Source organism: Sturnira hondurensis, unplaced genomic scaffold, assembly GCF_014824575.4.
Source record: "Sturnira hondurensis isolate 20B ecotype Veracruz unplaced genomic scaffold, ASM1482457v3 Scaffold0009719, whole genome shotgun sequence".
NCBI classification, from domain to species: domain Eukaryota; kingdom Metazoa; phylum Chordata; class Mammalia; order Chiroptera; family Phyllostomidae; genus Sturnira; species Sturnira hondurensis.
This window is the reverse complement of record NW_028082350.1, coordinates 3531132-3548119: the sequence shown is the minus strand read 5'-3', so window position 1 is coordinate 3548119 and position 16988 is coordinate 3531132. Positions and strand designations below refer to the sequence as shown.

Here is a 16988-nt window from a genome sequence, read left to right as displayed (position 1 = left end):
CCTCCTTATCTCTGAAAGCAGCTGCAGGCTGGTTGGCCACCTCCAGAAAGACCTCCAGGAGCAGCCCCACCCCTGCTCCTTCCTTTCCTCCGTGACCTGATATGGCCCGAAAGGCTTGAATCTGGGTTTATAACTATCTCTGTCCTTTGTTTCACAGACTGCCAAACCCATTCTGGCCTTCCTGAGGACTCAGCTCGTGATGACTGTGTCTCCACTGTCTGGTGTCCAGCTGCCCTCACTCAGTAACAATTCCATCCATTTTGGGGTTCCCTATAGTTCCCGAGAGCCTAGGCCTCCTCCATCTGTTCTGCTCCTCCCAGGAACTCAAGCATGCAGGTTTTGTGATGCCCATTTCAGAGGAGGAAACTGCAGCGGTGCACGGACAAGTTCAAACTTAAAGCCTGGTCTGACAGAGACAAGGGGAACCCTGCTATCAGAGAGAAGACAAAGAAATGGATTATAGTATAAATATTAATAACATAATCTCTACATGTAGAATTTTCTAAGTGTTTTTAGGTCCACTCTATCACTTTGACCTTGTGAGGTAACACGGAATATATGGATGGGCCTGCACAGTGGTACAGGTGAGGAAACCGAGGCTTAAGTGCCTAGCTTACTCTGTGACTGGGAAGGGCTTCATTTTGCAGAGAAGGAAACTGACAGATGCTAGACTCTGCCCAACCTCACATGGCCAGAGAGAAGAGGGCAACACAAGAGAATGAGGATGTCCTGAGCCTCCTTCCGCTCTGCCAGACTGTGTCCAAGCCTGGACCGTGTCAGGGGCCCACATCCCAAAAGCTCCTACCACACCAAGACCTTCAGAACATCTATCGCAGCATCACCTGCTCTGCCACCACTGCCTTGGCAGGTGCCCCACTATTATGTAACCAGGCATCAGGCTGGGGTTGGCCCCATAAAATCAACAGCCAGTTGGCTTGAGCTGGCTGATTCCACCCCCCTAGAGCTCAGCTGTGACCGCAGTGAATCACACTAATGGTGAGAGGTGACCATTCTTCCTCTTTGTGGCCTGGAGACAGATATTTCCAAGGCCCCTCCCCTGGCTCAGACAAACACACCTGACCTACCTTCTCTTCCCCTCACATGAAGTGGGGTAAACCAGACAGAGCTGGACAGCCATCCCACACCAGCTCCGCTCAGCCACCCCTGCCTGGGAGTGATCCCAGGTGGGCAGGCCCTTCCTGCAGAGGAAGGGGAGTCGGAGCCAGGTGACCTTGGGCTGTGCTCCAGCCTGGCATCCCTGTCACTCACCCCCACCCTCCCTGCTGCTTGCATTCTGCCTCTGACTCTCTTTCAGGAATAATTTGGCAGGTTCCAAGCCACAGCCTGCAAAAAACAAGAGTGGTGGAGAGGCCACAGCTTGGGGGCCCAGAAAACAGACTGACCTATTTTTATGTGGTATTAAATAACACAAACACCTCTGTGCAAAGACTTCAAAATCTTTGGAGTGGAATTCGGGAGGATGGGGGGAGTTGTTCGGAGGTGAAATGTGCAGAACACCTGAGGTCAGTTTGAGGCCAGGAGACTGAGCATTCCCTTCTGAGAAATGGCACTGCTGGGCAGCTTTCCTATTCAACCAAGTTACATTGTCTACTGCCAACCAAATCACATACATATCATGTGCCCAAAGGCTGAATGGACAGGCATGGCCCTAGCCAGAAGACACACCTTAAGCAGCAATCCACGCATGGATTCTGGGTGCTTCTCCCCTGGCTCTACAGTGCTAGACCAGAGAGGGAGAAGGCCCACCCACTGATGAAGGGGGGAAGAGGGGGCTGTCCCAATTTGGGCTTGGACACTCAGGTTGCCCTGGGAAGGTTCTCAGAGTTCATCTTGCCTAGAGGATCCTACCAGCTGGCCATTTTCCTTCAGCTCAAGTGCTTCCAGTCATGGTGACTCACTCGTTTGGGGTCACGTCTGTGGCAACTAAGGACTCCCTCATAGGAGGCCAAGGTCTGCTGCCCTCACATGCACACCTGACGGGCCTACCTTCTTTCCTGGGCAGTGCAGAGTGGCACTGGGCTGGGGCTGGACCGGCCCAGGCTGGACCCTGGCTTTGCCACCAGAAGTGCAACCCCAGGCGAGTCTCACCACATAGGGCTGTGAGTTCTGAATGAACTGATACAGGTAAAGCCCTCAGGCCAGTGTTTCGCACACAGCAAGTACTCAGTAAGTGTTAGCTGCTTTTTATTATCATCGCCAGTTACTGTTTTTACAATCAACCTCTTTGTCTGTTCTTCATGTCGTTTCCAAACCACTCACCTCCCACAAGATGCCCCCACCCCCAGCCCAGAGCTGTCTAGCTAGTGTATGCCTGGGAGGAGCTGCCAGGCTCCAGATGTGGTCTCTCCAGTCCAGATGATCCTCTCCCTGGAGAATGAAGCCGGGCCACGTGGTAAGCTACACCAAGCCCTGGAGACAGGCTGTGTACCCTGGATCCATCACAAATTTATCTGAGATAATCTGTTAAATGGAACATCCTAGCTACCTTGGAGATAATGGTGGAGTACCAGGAGGAGACATAAGTGGATGTTTGGAGCCTGGCAAAGTTGGGATAATATGCTGGATAGAAGAACTTTCATTCTCTATTATGAACACAACTGTTATTATGAGAAAAAATCAGAACCTCCATATTGGATTACATTACATTTATTTTTATACTCTAGTATCACTTTTAATAGCACACATGGGGAGTCTTTTACGGCCCTGGGACCCCCACGGATCTTCATCTGGTCATGCCAGGAAGTTGCTGCCAGACCTGTCAACTCCCTGACCCACGAGTGCTCCACGGATGGTGGTCATCAGCTGGTTTACCAAGCTCACCTGTGCCTAGGCTTTTTTGACCACAGTGATCACTGGGTTGACAATGCTGAGCTTGATCTCAGCTGTAAGCCTCAGTCTTTTCAAAAGCCTGGTGGACTGAGGGCAGAAGTGGGCACAGAAGTAGGGCAGGCAGCATGGGTGTCAGCATGGGAGGGGCTGGGCAGGGAGTCGCTGAACCCCCATCCCCACCCCAATCCTGCAGGATCCTGACTTGCAGCTCTAAGTAACTCACAGAATCTGGACAGACTCTATGAATGGTTTTGTTTGTTTTTCTTTTTTTGAGTCCTTAAGATATTCCAGGCATTCTTACATCAGAGTAAGACATAGTTCTTGTCCTCTAGAAAGTGTGTCTCACAAAGACCCATAGAGGTGGGGACCACACAGCAATGACCTCCAAAGGGAACTGTCCCTCAGCTGTGTTTATTTGGCCAGCAGTACTTTTTATAAAACTGGACAGGAATGTCTTTGGAAAGACACTCTAGGTGGCCCCAGGGCACTGTGCCCCAGCTACTATGTCACGACAGCCAGTTCACAAATGGACATTATCTATTTGGCCTCTACAGTTTGGATCCAAGGTATGGTGTATCAAATGTGAAGATAAAGGCAGGAACCAGTGTGACCAGAACACAGAAAAGAAGGGATTCATTCTACCTGAAGTCCAGGAGGGCTTCACAGAGGAGGGGGTATTTGGATTGGTAGAAAGATAAAAGGCTTGGATCATAACCTGAGTGACCACCTCTAACCCCTTTGTCAAATTCTTAGGTAGTAGCCCCAAAATTGACCAAAGCAGGAGGTTAGAACCTTTCATTTCAGACTAGTGAGCCCTCAGTCAAGCCACTGTGACTGCCTTCTACTGAGGACACGCGGAAGTACAGGTCCTAGGCCCTCTGACTGGTGGAGGAGGTGGGCGGAGCAGGAGGATGGAGGGGTGAGAAGGGGGATCTGGGTAAAGGAGGACAAAGGAAGGGGAGGGAGGAAAGGCAGCATGGGGTGGGGGGGACTAAGAATTAAAGCAGCTGGAACAAATAAGCACCACTTAGCTATCTCTGCAGCCCTCACTTCCTCCCTCTGACCACGGACAGAGTTGCTCCGGCCCCTCAAATATTTGAGTTCTTTCACGGAAAGGAATGCACCTCAGAGCCACTAGGAAACAAACTGTACTTTATTCCTTACTGTTGTTGACAGGATAGATCACAGCACAGACAGCAGTCCTGGCACATGTGTCATTAGTTTCCAGGATAACACGATGGATGAAAGGGGGGTCTGGTTACACTTTCCACGTTCTTTATGACTTTTGACCTCTTGCTGTGGGGAGCCCTGCCTGGCCTCTAACCTGTAGCAGAACCACTGCACTAGCCACTCTGATTGGTGATAGGAGGAGCAAAGAGTTCAGCAGCTATTGCTGATGCCTGACCAATGGGCACGGACTGAGAAGCAAAGGACCCCTGCTCTCCCAGCTGCCCCTCCCTGGGATGCTGCACCACCAGAATGCATCACCTGCCAGAGACCCAACTTAAGGATGGGAGTCTGAGTCCAGACTAGCTGGGCTATAGATTAGAGCCTTGGGAGCAGGGAAGGTAGAAGGGATAAGGATCCAGGGCCCAAGGGGTTATTGCTGAGAAGATATGCAAGGGGCACATTCCCCAGGGGCAGAGGACAAGACCTGGGCCTGGCCTCCCTGGCTACTCTACAATAGGGTAGGAAGATGACAGCTCCATGGTAGAAGTCCTAATCCAAAAATGACTAGGGAAGGGGCATCACTGGCTTGAAGAGGTAGCTGGGCTCACCAGCTCCTTGCTGTGAACCTCCGATTACTAAGAGACCCTCAGAACAGACAGGTCAGAGGTGAAATATGAAAGCAAGGTTCTTGCAAAAGGGGTAGAGAGAAGCCAGGAAGAATGATCATGAAGGTGATGTAAACCTTCCTGAGTCCCAGGACAAGTGGAGACTCCCACCTGGGCCCTAACCCTGTACCCACTCCTAAGTCAAGAGACAGGACTGGTCTCTCAGAGGAAAAGCAGACTCCCGGAAGTGGGAGGGGGGAGGGCGACACCAGAAACAGGGAGGAGCTGACGGTGACATGGCTCAGCTCCGGTCCAGGAAAGTGAGTCCAGGTTCACTAAACAACGTCACCCACAGACAAGCAGGGACGAAGACCACAGTCGTCACACACACACACACACACACACACACACACACACTACATCACAGGAGGTGGGCAAGCCCACAGGCTGCAGCTGGGAAGGTGGGCGTTAGTTGCGGCACTAAATGAGGACTAGTGTTGGGGGGGATGAAGTCGGGCAGGGGACACACAAGTTCCCAACTTCTCCTGGGGAAAGATCTGCTGCCGAAGTGGCTGGTCTTCTTAAGCATCGACGTTTGCATCTAAAGGTTCAAGCAGCTGCCTTCAGGTTCTGGAGACTGAAGAGAGAGAGTTTAATTTTATTTTATTTTAGATTTTAAAGGGAGGCAAAGGGAGGGAGAAAAAGAGGGAGAGAAATGTTGGTGTGAGAGAGAAACATCCATTGGCTGCCTTCCATACATGCCCTGACTGGGGACCTAACCAGCAACCCAGGCATCAGCGAACTTTCATTTTTCGGCATGATGCTCAACCAACTGAGCCACATCAGACCAGGGAGGGGGGGGCGGAGTTTAAATTAAAAAAACACTCTGGCCCCTTTCGGAAATCTTCAACTGCTCATCTCCTGGCTGTTAGCCTATTGAAACTCATAGGATGAGGCCTGTTCTAAGTGCCATGTTCCCAGTGAAGCAAGGAGAACAGTTCGAGATAAGGAGATAAGAGCATAGGAGCGGGGGGCTGCAGGGGAAAGGTGCCTTTGGAGGGCCAGGACCTGGCTAACATGGAAAGGAAACTCTTAAACCCAGAGTCTCTACCCCAGGACACCCTCAGTAGTTGCTCACAGTCTGGAGACCTAGAAGAACAGGTGTCTGAGGAAGTCCTAGTTTTTTAAAAAAGAGAGAGACAAGGCAAGACAACTGCTAGCTCCAGGCTTCCTCACCTCAGTCTTCCCACACCATGCCCAGACCCTGAACACAGAGTAGACACTTGACTCCGAGGCTGGCTCCCGCAGCCCCCCAGCTCAGGAATCAGCCTCCTGAGCCCTGTCACGAAGATGGATGTCATGGGCCCTGCTCTGCCCTCCTGACACCCACAGAGCTGTAAGAGGATCTAAAAGCAGTTAGGAGAGAATTCAAATGCCACAGAAGCACTCTGTGTCATTCCAATGAGAAAAAATCTGGTGCTTCAGGCACTGCACACACAGAAGTTTCTTTTAACTTACAGTTTAGGGTAAAAGTGTATGCCTTATCCTAAAAATGAGCTGACAGAAGGTGAATCCCTGGGCTCAGTATTTTCCAGGGTATGTATGTCACAAAGCAAGGCAGGCAGGAACACAGGGCTGCGGTGAAAATAGCCCCAAACTACAAAGGCCTGGATGCAGGTTCCAGTCTGTCACTCATTATCTGCATGGCTATGCTCTCTGACCTCAGTTCTTCACCTGCAGAATGAAGTAAACACTGTCCGTCCTGGCAGGCGAGTTTGTGTGTGACAGCTTTATGTTGAAGTTGGTAGAACATTTAACAGTTATTATTATACTTTCCCTTGTCCCTATAATGAACAATGGAAAAGGACACTACACGCAGTGCCCCTGAGAACTGATGACACTGGTATGTGGGGAGGTGGAGGAAGGTAGGTCGCCATGTACTAGTCTCTTGACTTTCTAACCCTTGGGTAGGGTTAGAAAGTTTCATAATAAATTGTTAACTTTAAGTGACCCTAAGGAACTTGCTGAATCATCTCTAAAAGCCAGTATCTTCATGCTACCCTGATATTAGAAGTATTTCACTAACTGTAACTCTCTCCCAAGTCACAGCTACATGGCAGCTAGGGTGACACCCTATTATTTGACCACAGGGCTGTGTCCATCTGTCTCATCACCCCTTTCAGATACAAGGCTCCTTAGAGCGCTGCTCATAACAAAAGCAGTGCCCATTGCAAAAGCTAGCCCGCCCAGTCCTTCCCTAGTAACAGAACCATAATGATAGCAGAGGAAGATGCAGGCAGACAGCACCTTACCTTCCCTCCTGAAGGCCGCACTTCAGTTCTCTGCTTTCTGGGGCTCTGTTGCTGGAGGGTAAAGCAGAACAGATTATAGCGAATGGACCCTCACCCACCGAGGGCCACCCCTGTAGCAGCTGTGCCTGTGCCTGACTCTGGGGGAGCCTGACCCATACAGCAAGAGGTGACTCATGTGGGATTTCAAGTCAGACAGACCTGTGTACAAATTGTTGCCCTGCTACTTGCTGGTCACAGGAACTAGCACATTACTTAACTTTTGAGCCCCTCAGTTATAAAACTGGATAGTGATACCTGCCTTATGGGGCTGTGTGCACACTAAATGAGATTGGGGGGCAGAGATCTGTGACACACTTTGTACCATGCCTAACGCTGAGCAGGTGCCCCATACATGGCAGTCATCGGGAGTAGTAATCTGTTTAGTAGAGCTGCAGGAACATGGGCAGGGGGCCATGACAGTTACCATTTGCAGTGATGAGGTTCTCCACCTGGGCCTCCTCATCCCCTGGAGCCCTGCAAGAGGACAAGACACCAGACCTTCCATCAGAGGCTTCCAGGACAAACCCAGAGAGCGCCACCCTCCTCCTTTCTGGGGCAGGGGTGCCTCGAGTGGTCTGAAGGCTCCAGGCCGTCCACGGAGCTCCGGGGTGAGGGAGAACGTGGCAGAGCCAGGACAACTTGTAGGCGCCCTCCAGCGCCAGCCCCAGCCCCAGCCCCAGCCCTATGTACTGGGAAGGGCAACCCAGGGGCTCCTGGGGGCTTGGGTTGTGTCCTGCCACAGACTTTGGACTTCCGAGGTTTAGAGCTGCCTTGGTTACTGTAGTGGACTAATGGGCCATGCCTTTGATGTTGAAGTAGAACAATGAATGGAAGGGAGCCCAAGTTTCTACACAGCTCAGAGAGCCTCATGAAAAGACGATGAGCAGAGACAGTGTCACAGATCCTGAAGAGAGGAGGAACCTCAAAAGAGGCCCTGATACCTTCTGCCTCCCCTCTCCTGACCCCAAATGTCTCAAGGGCCTGCAGACAAGGACCCAGCACCTTCTCACCCACTTCTCATCCCCCATACTCATCAGAAGAGAGGAGGAGGCGCTAACCATCAAAGTCCACCTGGCGATCCTCAAAACTTCTGCCCTACCCTCAACGAACACGGCCTGTTTCTGAGACAAGAATCTAAAACACTCATTTGGGTCACACATGGCAAGCCTCCCTTCCTACCCCTTCCTCTCTCCCCAAATATCCACAACCATGGCATCCTTACCGAGGCTTCTGACTGAAGCTGCACTTGCATCTTCGACCTGAAAGTCAAAGAAACCATTCAAGGTCATCCTCCTGGCTTCCGCTCAAGGTCATGCTCCTAGCTTGGCCACAGCAGTGCTACCCTGTGAGTTGGTGCAGGCTGTAGGACCTGGTAAACAGCACCCCCTACACCTGGGCAACGCATAGCTTGCATAGCTGTAGGTAGCAATCCTAGGTTGCAGAAGAACTCTTCTGAGGCCCATGTTCAACACCAGCTAGAATGGCTACAGCACCGGTCTGCCTGATTGTGCAAGGGCAGCAGGCTCCATGCAAACCGGGCTTAAAGGGGAGAACACGCACAGGGGCACATCCCTCAGAGCACACTAAGGACAGCCTCTGTGTCCTGTGACCTGTGACTCCGCACTCACACCATGCTGGACACAGCACCAGGAGGGCCACTCTGCCCTGTCTTCTAATCTGTCCTTAGTTCCATCGAGCATTTGTCTTGTGCATGCTTCACTGTTTCACTGAGCGCTTATTAGGTGTCCAGCACTATATTAGGTCCTAGAGGTAACAGGGATTACAGATAGGCTCCTTCCCTCTCCAGGAAAGGCGCTCCTACACTGTTCTCTGCCTGCTTGGCAGCAGACATTGTTCTTACAGGGTAAACAAAGAAACTTACTCAGGATGAGGAGGATTCCGACAGAGAAGAGGACCACAGCAAACACCAATCCCCCGATCCTCAGTGTCTGATAATCTGCCAGAGGAACAGGGTGAGAGACGGGAGAAGAGGAAGGGCCAGGGAAAGTCTGCCTATCCCTCCCCTGGTTGGGCTGTGCTCCCCCTCCCCACCCAGGGTTTCGTCATCACTCACCGTAATGAAAAGGGTCCGTTTCTTTCTCCTGCTCAGCTGCTACAAAAAGAAACAAGCCTGGTCAAGAGCAGGGCAGTTCCACATCCTGGTTCCCAAACACCGTAACTTGCCCACAGGCCTCACTGCCACAAAGGGGTTCCTGGGAAGCAGGGCCTATCACACAGAGGAGCCTGGGGAAGCACGAGGGGCTGGCCTGCCTGCTAGCCCAGGGTGGGGACAGCTGAGAGCCCCAGTGAGAATCTGTGTTTACAGCACAGCCACATACATTTACGGTCCCTTCCTACTCGTGTCAGCCCCAAAGGCAGGGTCTTTCCCCTCATTACTGATAAGGAAACTGAGAGTAAGGAAAAACATGTGACCTGCACAAGGCCAGAGGCTAAAGGCTGATGTGCAGGTCAGGCCCCCCAAATTGTAGCCAAAAGTCTACAGGGGGCTGGTATACTTGAGGCTTAAAAGCAGACCCTGCTGGAGCCTGTGGGGAGAGGTAGGCAGGCTAAATGGAGGTCTGTGAATAGATGCCACCTTCCAGGACATTCTCTGCTAAGGCAGGGGCAGGGGGCTGATCAGACATGTGGAATCCGAGATTCCCAACCCGAGAGTCCCAAAGGGCCAAGAGAAAGGGCCGTGGCTCCATCCTGTCAGAGCCGGGTCCTAGAGTGCACTTACCACTGGCCAGGACAGTGGGGGCCAGCAGGCTGCACAGAAAGATCAGCACCACCTCCATGGCGTCTGGGGACAGAGGGAGGAAAAATGATGTCCTGGGTGGGAGAAACCCCATTCCAACTCTCAGCCTGACCAGGGGCCCAGTCCAACTCCCAGCTCTGCTCTCCTCTGAGCACTCACCACATGGGGCAGGTTCCACCAACACAGCAGAAGCCGCTGACATTCATTGGACTCTTACAAAGTGCTCTGCTTGCATTAATTCAACCATTAAAATTGAACCAATACAATTAGTAGGCAGTGTGACTAACCCCCTTTGCCGGCGAAGAACTTGAGCTTAAACAGGTTAAATGGCACTCACGATAGTGAGCAACAGAGTCTAGTTCCTAACCAGCTCAGCCACTCCTCCACACCTGCCTCTCCTCCACACCTGCCTCTCCAGTGCCAAAGCCATAAGGCCAATGGCTTTGGAGACTAGCTCATCGGTGACCTCCTCTCCAGGCCACCCTTCTGGGGCCATGTCCAGTTTATTAAGATGTCTGGGACTTCCTGGCCTGGTTCCCCAGAGCCATGACCCATTGTTGGAAGCTCTTCCTCCTATTAGGTTAAACAGTGCAGAGAAACCAATGCTGGCTCTAGTCCAGCCAGCTGCGTGGGGCGCAGGACAATAGTTTCCTGAGCTCTGGGAAACCTGGAAATGCTGACAGCCTTCCCAAAGTTACCCCCCACTCTCACCTTTAATGTGCTCAAGCCAACTGCTCCCATATGCTTCAGTTCACAACCCTCCAGAAAGGTGGTTTGACTAAACAAAGGAAGTGTGGAGACCAATTCTCTGAGCATCAGCACCCTGGCCTCTCTTTGCCTAGAAGACACCAGAGACTTCTGCTCATGAGCTCATCAAGAGCCCCTGGTCTCTGGGGTCGGTCACCCCAGGATGAGCCATCTGAATAAAAAGGCCACTTGGTCCCTCCCAGGGGAAGACCTCAGATCTCTTTTGGCTTTCACCATACTCAGAAGGAGTATGGTGAAAGCCAAAAAGGAAAAGTGTTGAGGGGGAACCCGAACCAGGAAAGTCCAAGGCCGTTGGCTCTCACCCTTGGGGTGAGACTGGCCGTGGCCGGGACCCTACTTATTCTGAGGGATCTCGCCTTATTACTCCCCTTGGCTCAAACCGGCAGCACCCAGCTGCCCTTCCCCTCCCAGCCACCAGAGGTCGGGAAAGCTACATCCAGGGTCACAACTAAGGAACGGACCTCAGACTCGGAGGAGATTCAAGAAGTTTTTCAAAAGGCACTTTTGCTTTTAATGATACCTCACTTAATAATTGTATTTCTTTAAAATTTTACCAATTTTATATGCACGAAAAATATACACAACACACAATAAAGATTAGTAATAAGATAAACACCCATAAATAACTTAACAAGTAGAACCTACAAATACTGCTGTACTTACCCAGCTTTCCCTCAGTCCTATGTCCCTGGCTCAGCTGCCAGAGGTAAACAATATCCTGAACATATGTATTTTTAGTCACTCCATTGCCCTCTTCAAAAAGTTTTACATTAAGGAATCATATGCCATAAAACTCATTAATTTAAAGGATTGAATTCAATGGCTTCTAGTATAGTCACGAAATTATACAAGCACCATCAATTCCAGAATATTTTCATCATCCTCAAAAGAAACCTTGTAACCATTATTAGTGATTCCCACTCTCGCCCCTCCCCCCACCAGGGCCCTGACCACCACGTCTACTTTGTCTCTCTGGAGCTGCACATTTCATGTAACAAATCATAGCACACATGGCCTTTCACATCTGATGTCTTCCACTTAGCATAATGTTTTCAAATTTCATCCATGCTGTAGCATGTCAGTACTTCACTCCTTTTTACGGCTGTTTCCACTGTGTGAATATTCATCCTGATATTCTTTTAAAAATATCTCTAAATAAGATACTATTTAGTGGAGCTTGTTTGAACTTTATAATTATGATATCATGTGGGCTTTTTCCAGTCTTCTGTGACTGGTTTTATCTGGTTCAACATTATGTTTCTAACATTCACCCATATTATAACCTGTAACCACACTCCATTTATTTTCAATGTTGTGCAATACTCCTTTATGCCAGTAAATTATCGTGTCTTGGTCCCTTCTCCTGTCAGTGGGCATCTCCCCTCCCCAGTTTTGTGCTATCAGAAATAATGCAGTTGTGAACACGCCTGGGCACGTGGCCACGGCACAGGTGTAAGAGTTCCATGGGCACCGCTTCTCATATCTTGACTACCACTCTCGTAAGAAATACTTTTATGCTGGAACCCAGTAAAAATGTACATTCATGAACACCAGAATCAATGTCACAAAACACTTAACCTCAAAAATGAATGATGTCCTAGGTCCATAAATGGGTCACTCTCAGCAATTTGAGAAATACGTTCTAGAGACAGGCCTGGGTGAAATGTTGGGTAGCACAGTGGGCAGGCTGTCAGCTTCACAAAATAATTTCAAATTGTTTCCCTAAGCAATCTTCCTCATTTTAACATCCCACCAGGTGAATGTTGACCGTTCCTATTACTCTACATACTTACTAATACTTGATATTATTTTAGTAATGGAGTTGGGTGGGGTTTTTTTGGTTGTCTGTCATTCCTGTTTCTTCTTCAGCAATGTCTTTCGTGGTCTTTGCTCATGGTTGACATACTATACATTTCTTATTCTAAGTGCTAAATTTTTGTCATTAAATACCACATACATCTCATCTCAATTAGTGGCTTGTCTTTTCCCTTTTAAAAAGTCTTCTAATGAGTATCATTTAATCCTAATGTAATTAAATGCAATGATATTTGTGGCTCGTTTAAGATATTCTTTGTCACCCTGATTCAGAAAAAGAATTTTCTTCTAAAATCTGTAAGGCTTTGTCTCTTCCATTTAAGTGTTTGTCCCGTCCAGCACTGATGCCTGCGCACGGTGTGAGGTGGGATCTAACTTCTACCTCTTTCCGCAACAACAGCCAGTTGTCTTAGCACCGCCTTCAACCCCTCTCCCCTTTCCTCACGAAGCACAAAGCCACTTGTTTCATTTATCAGCTTTCTATTTAGATGTGAGGTTCTGGGTTTCTCTTTGGTCAATTTTGGTCAATTGGCTATACCTGCATCATAATCAGTATCTCAATTACTTTGGCTTTACAGAAATCTTCCGGGGTGGTACAGTAGCTTACCTCTTCCTTCTCTCCTCTTTCTTCTCTTCCTCTTCCACCTCTTCCTCTAGGGAAGTCTTCACCATTTTGGGTTATTTGCACTTATATACAAATTTCAGAGTCTGCTTGCCAAAGTCATTTAAAACCGTTGGGATTTTCATTGGAATTACAATGGATCTATCTATAGAAAAACTTGGGGGGGGGGACTGACATTTTTCTGACCTTGAATCTCCTATCTATAAATAAATCTTTTCACTTGAGTAAGTGCTTTTCAATGTCCTTTAGTAAAGTTTTATAAATGCTTTTATATAGGTCTTCTACAACTTCTATTATTTATCCCCAGGCCCCTTACAGTTTTTAGAGATATTTTAAATGCTATGTCTTCTGCAAGTGTTTCTAATTTTTGATGCTATAGAGAAAAGCAATACATTTGTAAATACTGATCTTAAATCCAACAATCTTGTTAAACTGCCTTACTATTTCTAACAATTTACCTTTATATCCCTTTGGATGTTCTCTGTAGACATATCATCTGTAAATGACATAGTATTGTTTCTTCTTTTCCAGTTCTTACACTGTTTATTTCTGTTTCTTATCTTAGTCACTGCTCGGAATTCCAGTGAAATGTAGAATAGAAGCACGGATAATGGGCACACACACACACACACACTGACACATATGGTTTTATTTCTGATTGAATTTTATTCTCCATGTGTTTATGTTGTATTTTTCCCAGCTTCACTGAGATATAATGACAAACAACACTGTCTAAGTTTACCATGTACAACGTGGTTTGATACATGCACACACTGTAAAATGACCACCACAATGCAGTTACTTAACGCTTCCATCACCCCACATAGTTCTTATGTGCGTGGTAAGAGTGAAGAAAGGGTGATACAGATATATACATATTTTTCCACATATAAGATGGAATATTATTCAGCCACAAAAAGGAAATTACTGATTTTAAATAGCGTTCTTCTAATGTTTTAAAAGTTCCCCTCTAATTCTGGTTTTCCAAGATATTTGTTTTATTTTCCCTTTAATCTATCAATGAAATAAATTACCTGCACATTGTATGAATCATCTAATATTAAATCATCCTTCATTTCTGGGGTGTAACCAATGTATGAACTTTTTAATAAACTCATGGATTTGGTTTGATAATATATTTTTTAGGGTTTTTGCATCCATGGGCATGAGTAAGACTAGACTGCAAGTTTTATCTTATTGTATTAATTTTGCCTGGTTTTGGCATCATGCTAGTACCAGCCTCACAGAGTATTTCCTTTCTTGCTGTTCCCTGGAAGAGTTTGTAGAAGATTGGGATATTACGTTCTTTGAATGTTTACTAGAATTAACCTGTAAAATCCTCCAGGCTTGTTATTTTCTTTGTGGATTTTGAATTGCCTATTACTTAATTAATTGCTATGACACTTCACATTTCTATTGCTTCTTAAATACATTGAGTTATAATTTTTATAGAAATTTATCCTTTTCTGCTTCCAAATAAATAGCCATAAAGTTGTTAGCATTTTCTTCTCTTCTTATCATTTTAATTTCTGTTGAGTCTGTAGTTATGTCCTTTCTAACATTCCTAATGTTGTTTATGTATGGGAACTCTCTTTTTTTCCAATCAACCTCATCAGAGGTTTAACTATGAAGCTCCCGAAGAACCAACTCTTGGTTTTGTTATTCCTCTATAATGTGCTTTAAATTTTTCTTAATGGCCCCCTAAGACATTCTTGGGTTTATTCTTTTGTTCTTTCTTTATATGCATCCTCTTACGCTGGATACGCAGCACATTCGCCTTTCACCTCTCACTTTCTGCTGATGTGAGCACTGGAGACAAGAGCCCTCTAAGTGCCACCTTCACTCCAACAGGAAGTTTTGAGATGTGGATTTTTGATCATCATTTAGTTCTTAGTACTTTAAACTCGCATTATAATCTCTTATTTGACCCATGCACTGTTAAGAAGTGTGTTTTTAAACTGTCCAAACGAGCAGTGATTTTTAATTTACTTTGGTTATTGATTTCTAATTAAGTGCACGGTGGTCACAGACTATGGTCTGTAGGACACAGACACCTTGAAACTCATGCAGACTTTATGGTTTAGTTATTTTAAAAATTATGTTCCATGTGTTAGATGATTGTAAATTCCCTCACTGTTGGGAATAAAGTCCTATGTGCCATTAAATCATAATTACTAACTATGTTAAACTTTTATATATTTCTCTCTTTCCTTTGACCTATCAAAAAATTGAGATAGATGCTTTAAAAACTACACCATGAGGAAAGAATTGTAAGTTTATCCCTGTTTCTTACAATATTCTAGCAGAAAGTTTAAAGTTGCTATAAGAAGTGGGCAAAATTAGGTTTACAGTTCTTCATATGGAAGAAGACATGCAGGTTATGATTATTACAGTAGCTTTATTAACTCTAAAGAACGTCGCCGTGTAACTATAAACCTGCTTTCACCAACTCCTGAACTGTCCTGTGGGCTGGGTGCCTCAGGATCATACAGTGACCCTCTCTGTCACAAATTCGACTATTTTCTGCCTTATTGTGTTCTTATGCATTTTGTGTATCTTATAAAAAGCAAAGAGCTAGATTTAAGAAATTTTAACCCAATAATCTGTACTGTCAAATTTACTCTATTTAACTTTATTGTGATGATGTATTTGGCCCAATTTCTACCAACTATTTTTCCTTTTTCTTGTAGTTCCCTTATTTTTTTTGGTTAATTATATATTTCTTATTCACTTTTTTCCTCGACTGATACAGAAATTACACAAGCTATTTCTGATGTCTTAGTATTCCCCAAAAACATCATTTATAATTTTCTTTACTGAAGATCTATTAGTTATAACCTCAGTTTTTATTTTTCTGAAAATGTTTTCATTTCACCCTTGTGATGCACAGACTGTAAGGTGACCCCAATAATTCCATCCTTCTAGTATTCAAGTTTGTGGTTGTAATCCCCTCTCCTTGATGGGAGCAGGTGCTGGGACTTGCTTCTAATAAAAAGAATACGACAAAGGGGACGGACTGTCACCCACATGACGGTATTGTTATAAAAGACTCACTCTTGGCCCTGGCCAGTGAACCAGGTGTCATCCCAATATGCCAAGGTCGTGCGCATTCAGTACCCAATCAGGGCTCATACAAGAATCAATCAATGAATGCATAAAAAGGTGGAAAAACAAATGGATGGATCTGAGATGACAGAGGGAAGGACAATAGACCAAGCTTCCCACAGTGGCTTCTCGACAGCTCTGGCCAGGAGAGGGGCTATTAGGTGAGTAGGGGCCCTCCTGCGAGTAGAAAAGATACATGTCAAGGGTTCCAGGCTGTTAGTCCTTGCTGCACCCTTCCCTCAACTCCCCGCAACCCCAATCACCCCATAGATGCTCAGGTTCAAGTCAACCCCACAACACATTCTGAATTCCTAGAAGTGCCATACTATTCCGGATTCTGCAAGGGATCAACAGAACAAGATAAAGCCTCAGCTTCCATGGAAAGGCAGGGTTTAGAAGCAAAGGGCTCTGATGTCAGCAAATAGGAAGAGTGCTTCACAAGCAGGAGAGATGACATGCAAAGAGAGTCAGTCCCTCAGGGCAAGGAAAGCAAGAGCAGGGAACACAACAGGGAACCTGGGACAGCTCCATGAAGGAATTGACACTTCAAGCTGAACCTTGAAAGTAGGATGGGATTTTGAGGAAAAGGGTAAGAGGAGAGAAAAGGAAGGGCATTTTGGCAGAGAAAACAGCACAAGGAAAGGCAGTGAGAAGGGAAAATGGAAAGTAGGGATAACAAAAGCGTTCAGTTCAAGTTTGGTTCAAGTGGAACCTCCAGGCATTTCACTCAACAGTGGCTGCCTAGAGTGATTTCCTTAGAATTCTGAATGGAGTCCAGCGAGAGAAAGGGCCTTCACCCATTAGTAGTGGCTGCACAACACGAGAGGGGCTGTGACAGTGGTCTGCCCGGTATTGGCCATTTCTTCCAACACAGTGAATGGCCCAGCTGAATAAACCATGTGGGGAGGGTTGGGGCGGGGGAGGTGAGAATTCTGATAAAACAG

At 46.9% G+C, this 16988-nt stretch overlaps 1 protein-coding gene across 6 annotated transcripts in view; it reads right to left on the bottom strand.

Annotated features, from left to right (window-relative positions):
- Positions 1-3984: 3984 nt before the first annotated feature.
- FXYD6 (FXYD domain containing ion transport regulator 6) overlaps positions 3985-16988 on the bottom strand; it is a 29121-nt gene continuing 16117 nt past the window's right edge. For 2 of the 6 annotated variants that reach the window (XM_037057505.1, XM_037057506.1), the window contains 8 exons: positions 11166-11220; positions 9717-9779; positions 9051-9089; positions 8859-8933; positions 8199-8235; positions 7401-7450; positions 6938-6988; positions 3985-5262 (listed from right to left, as the gene is read on the bottom strand). In XM_037057505.1, the coding sequence (XP_036913400.1) occupies positions 6960-6988; positions 7401-7450; positions 8199-8235; positions 8859-8933; positions 9051-9089; positions 9717-9774 (288 nt within the window). In that variant the 5' untranslated portion in view covers positions 9775-9779; positions 11166-11220 and the 3' untranslated portion in view covers positions 3985-5262; positions 6938-6959. Of the gene's footprint in view, positions 5263-6937; positions 6989-7400; positions 7451-8198; positions 8236-8858; positions 8934-9050; positions 9090-9716; positions 9780-11165; positions 11221-16988 lie in introns of those variants that run through there. The other 4 variants (XM_037057507.1, XM_037057502.1, XM_037057501.1 and 1 more) reach the window with 3 other exon arrangements.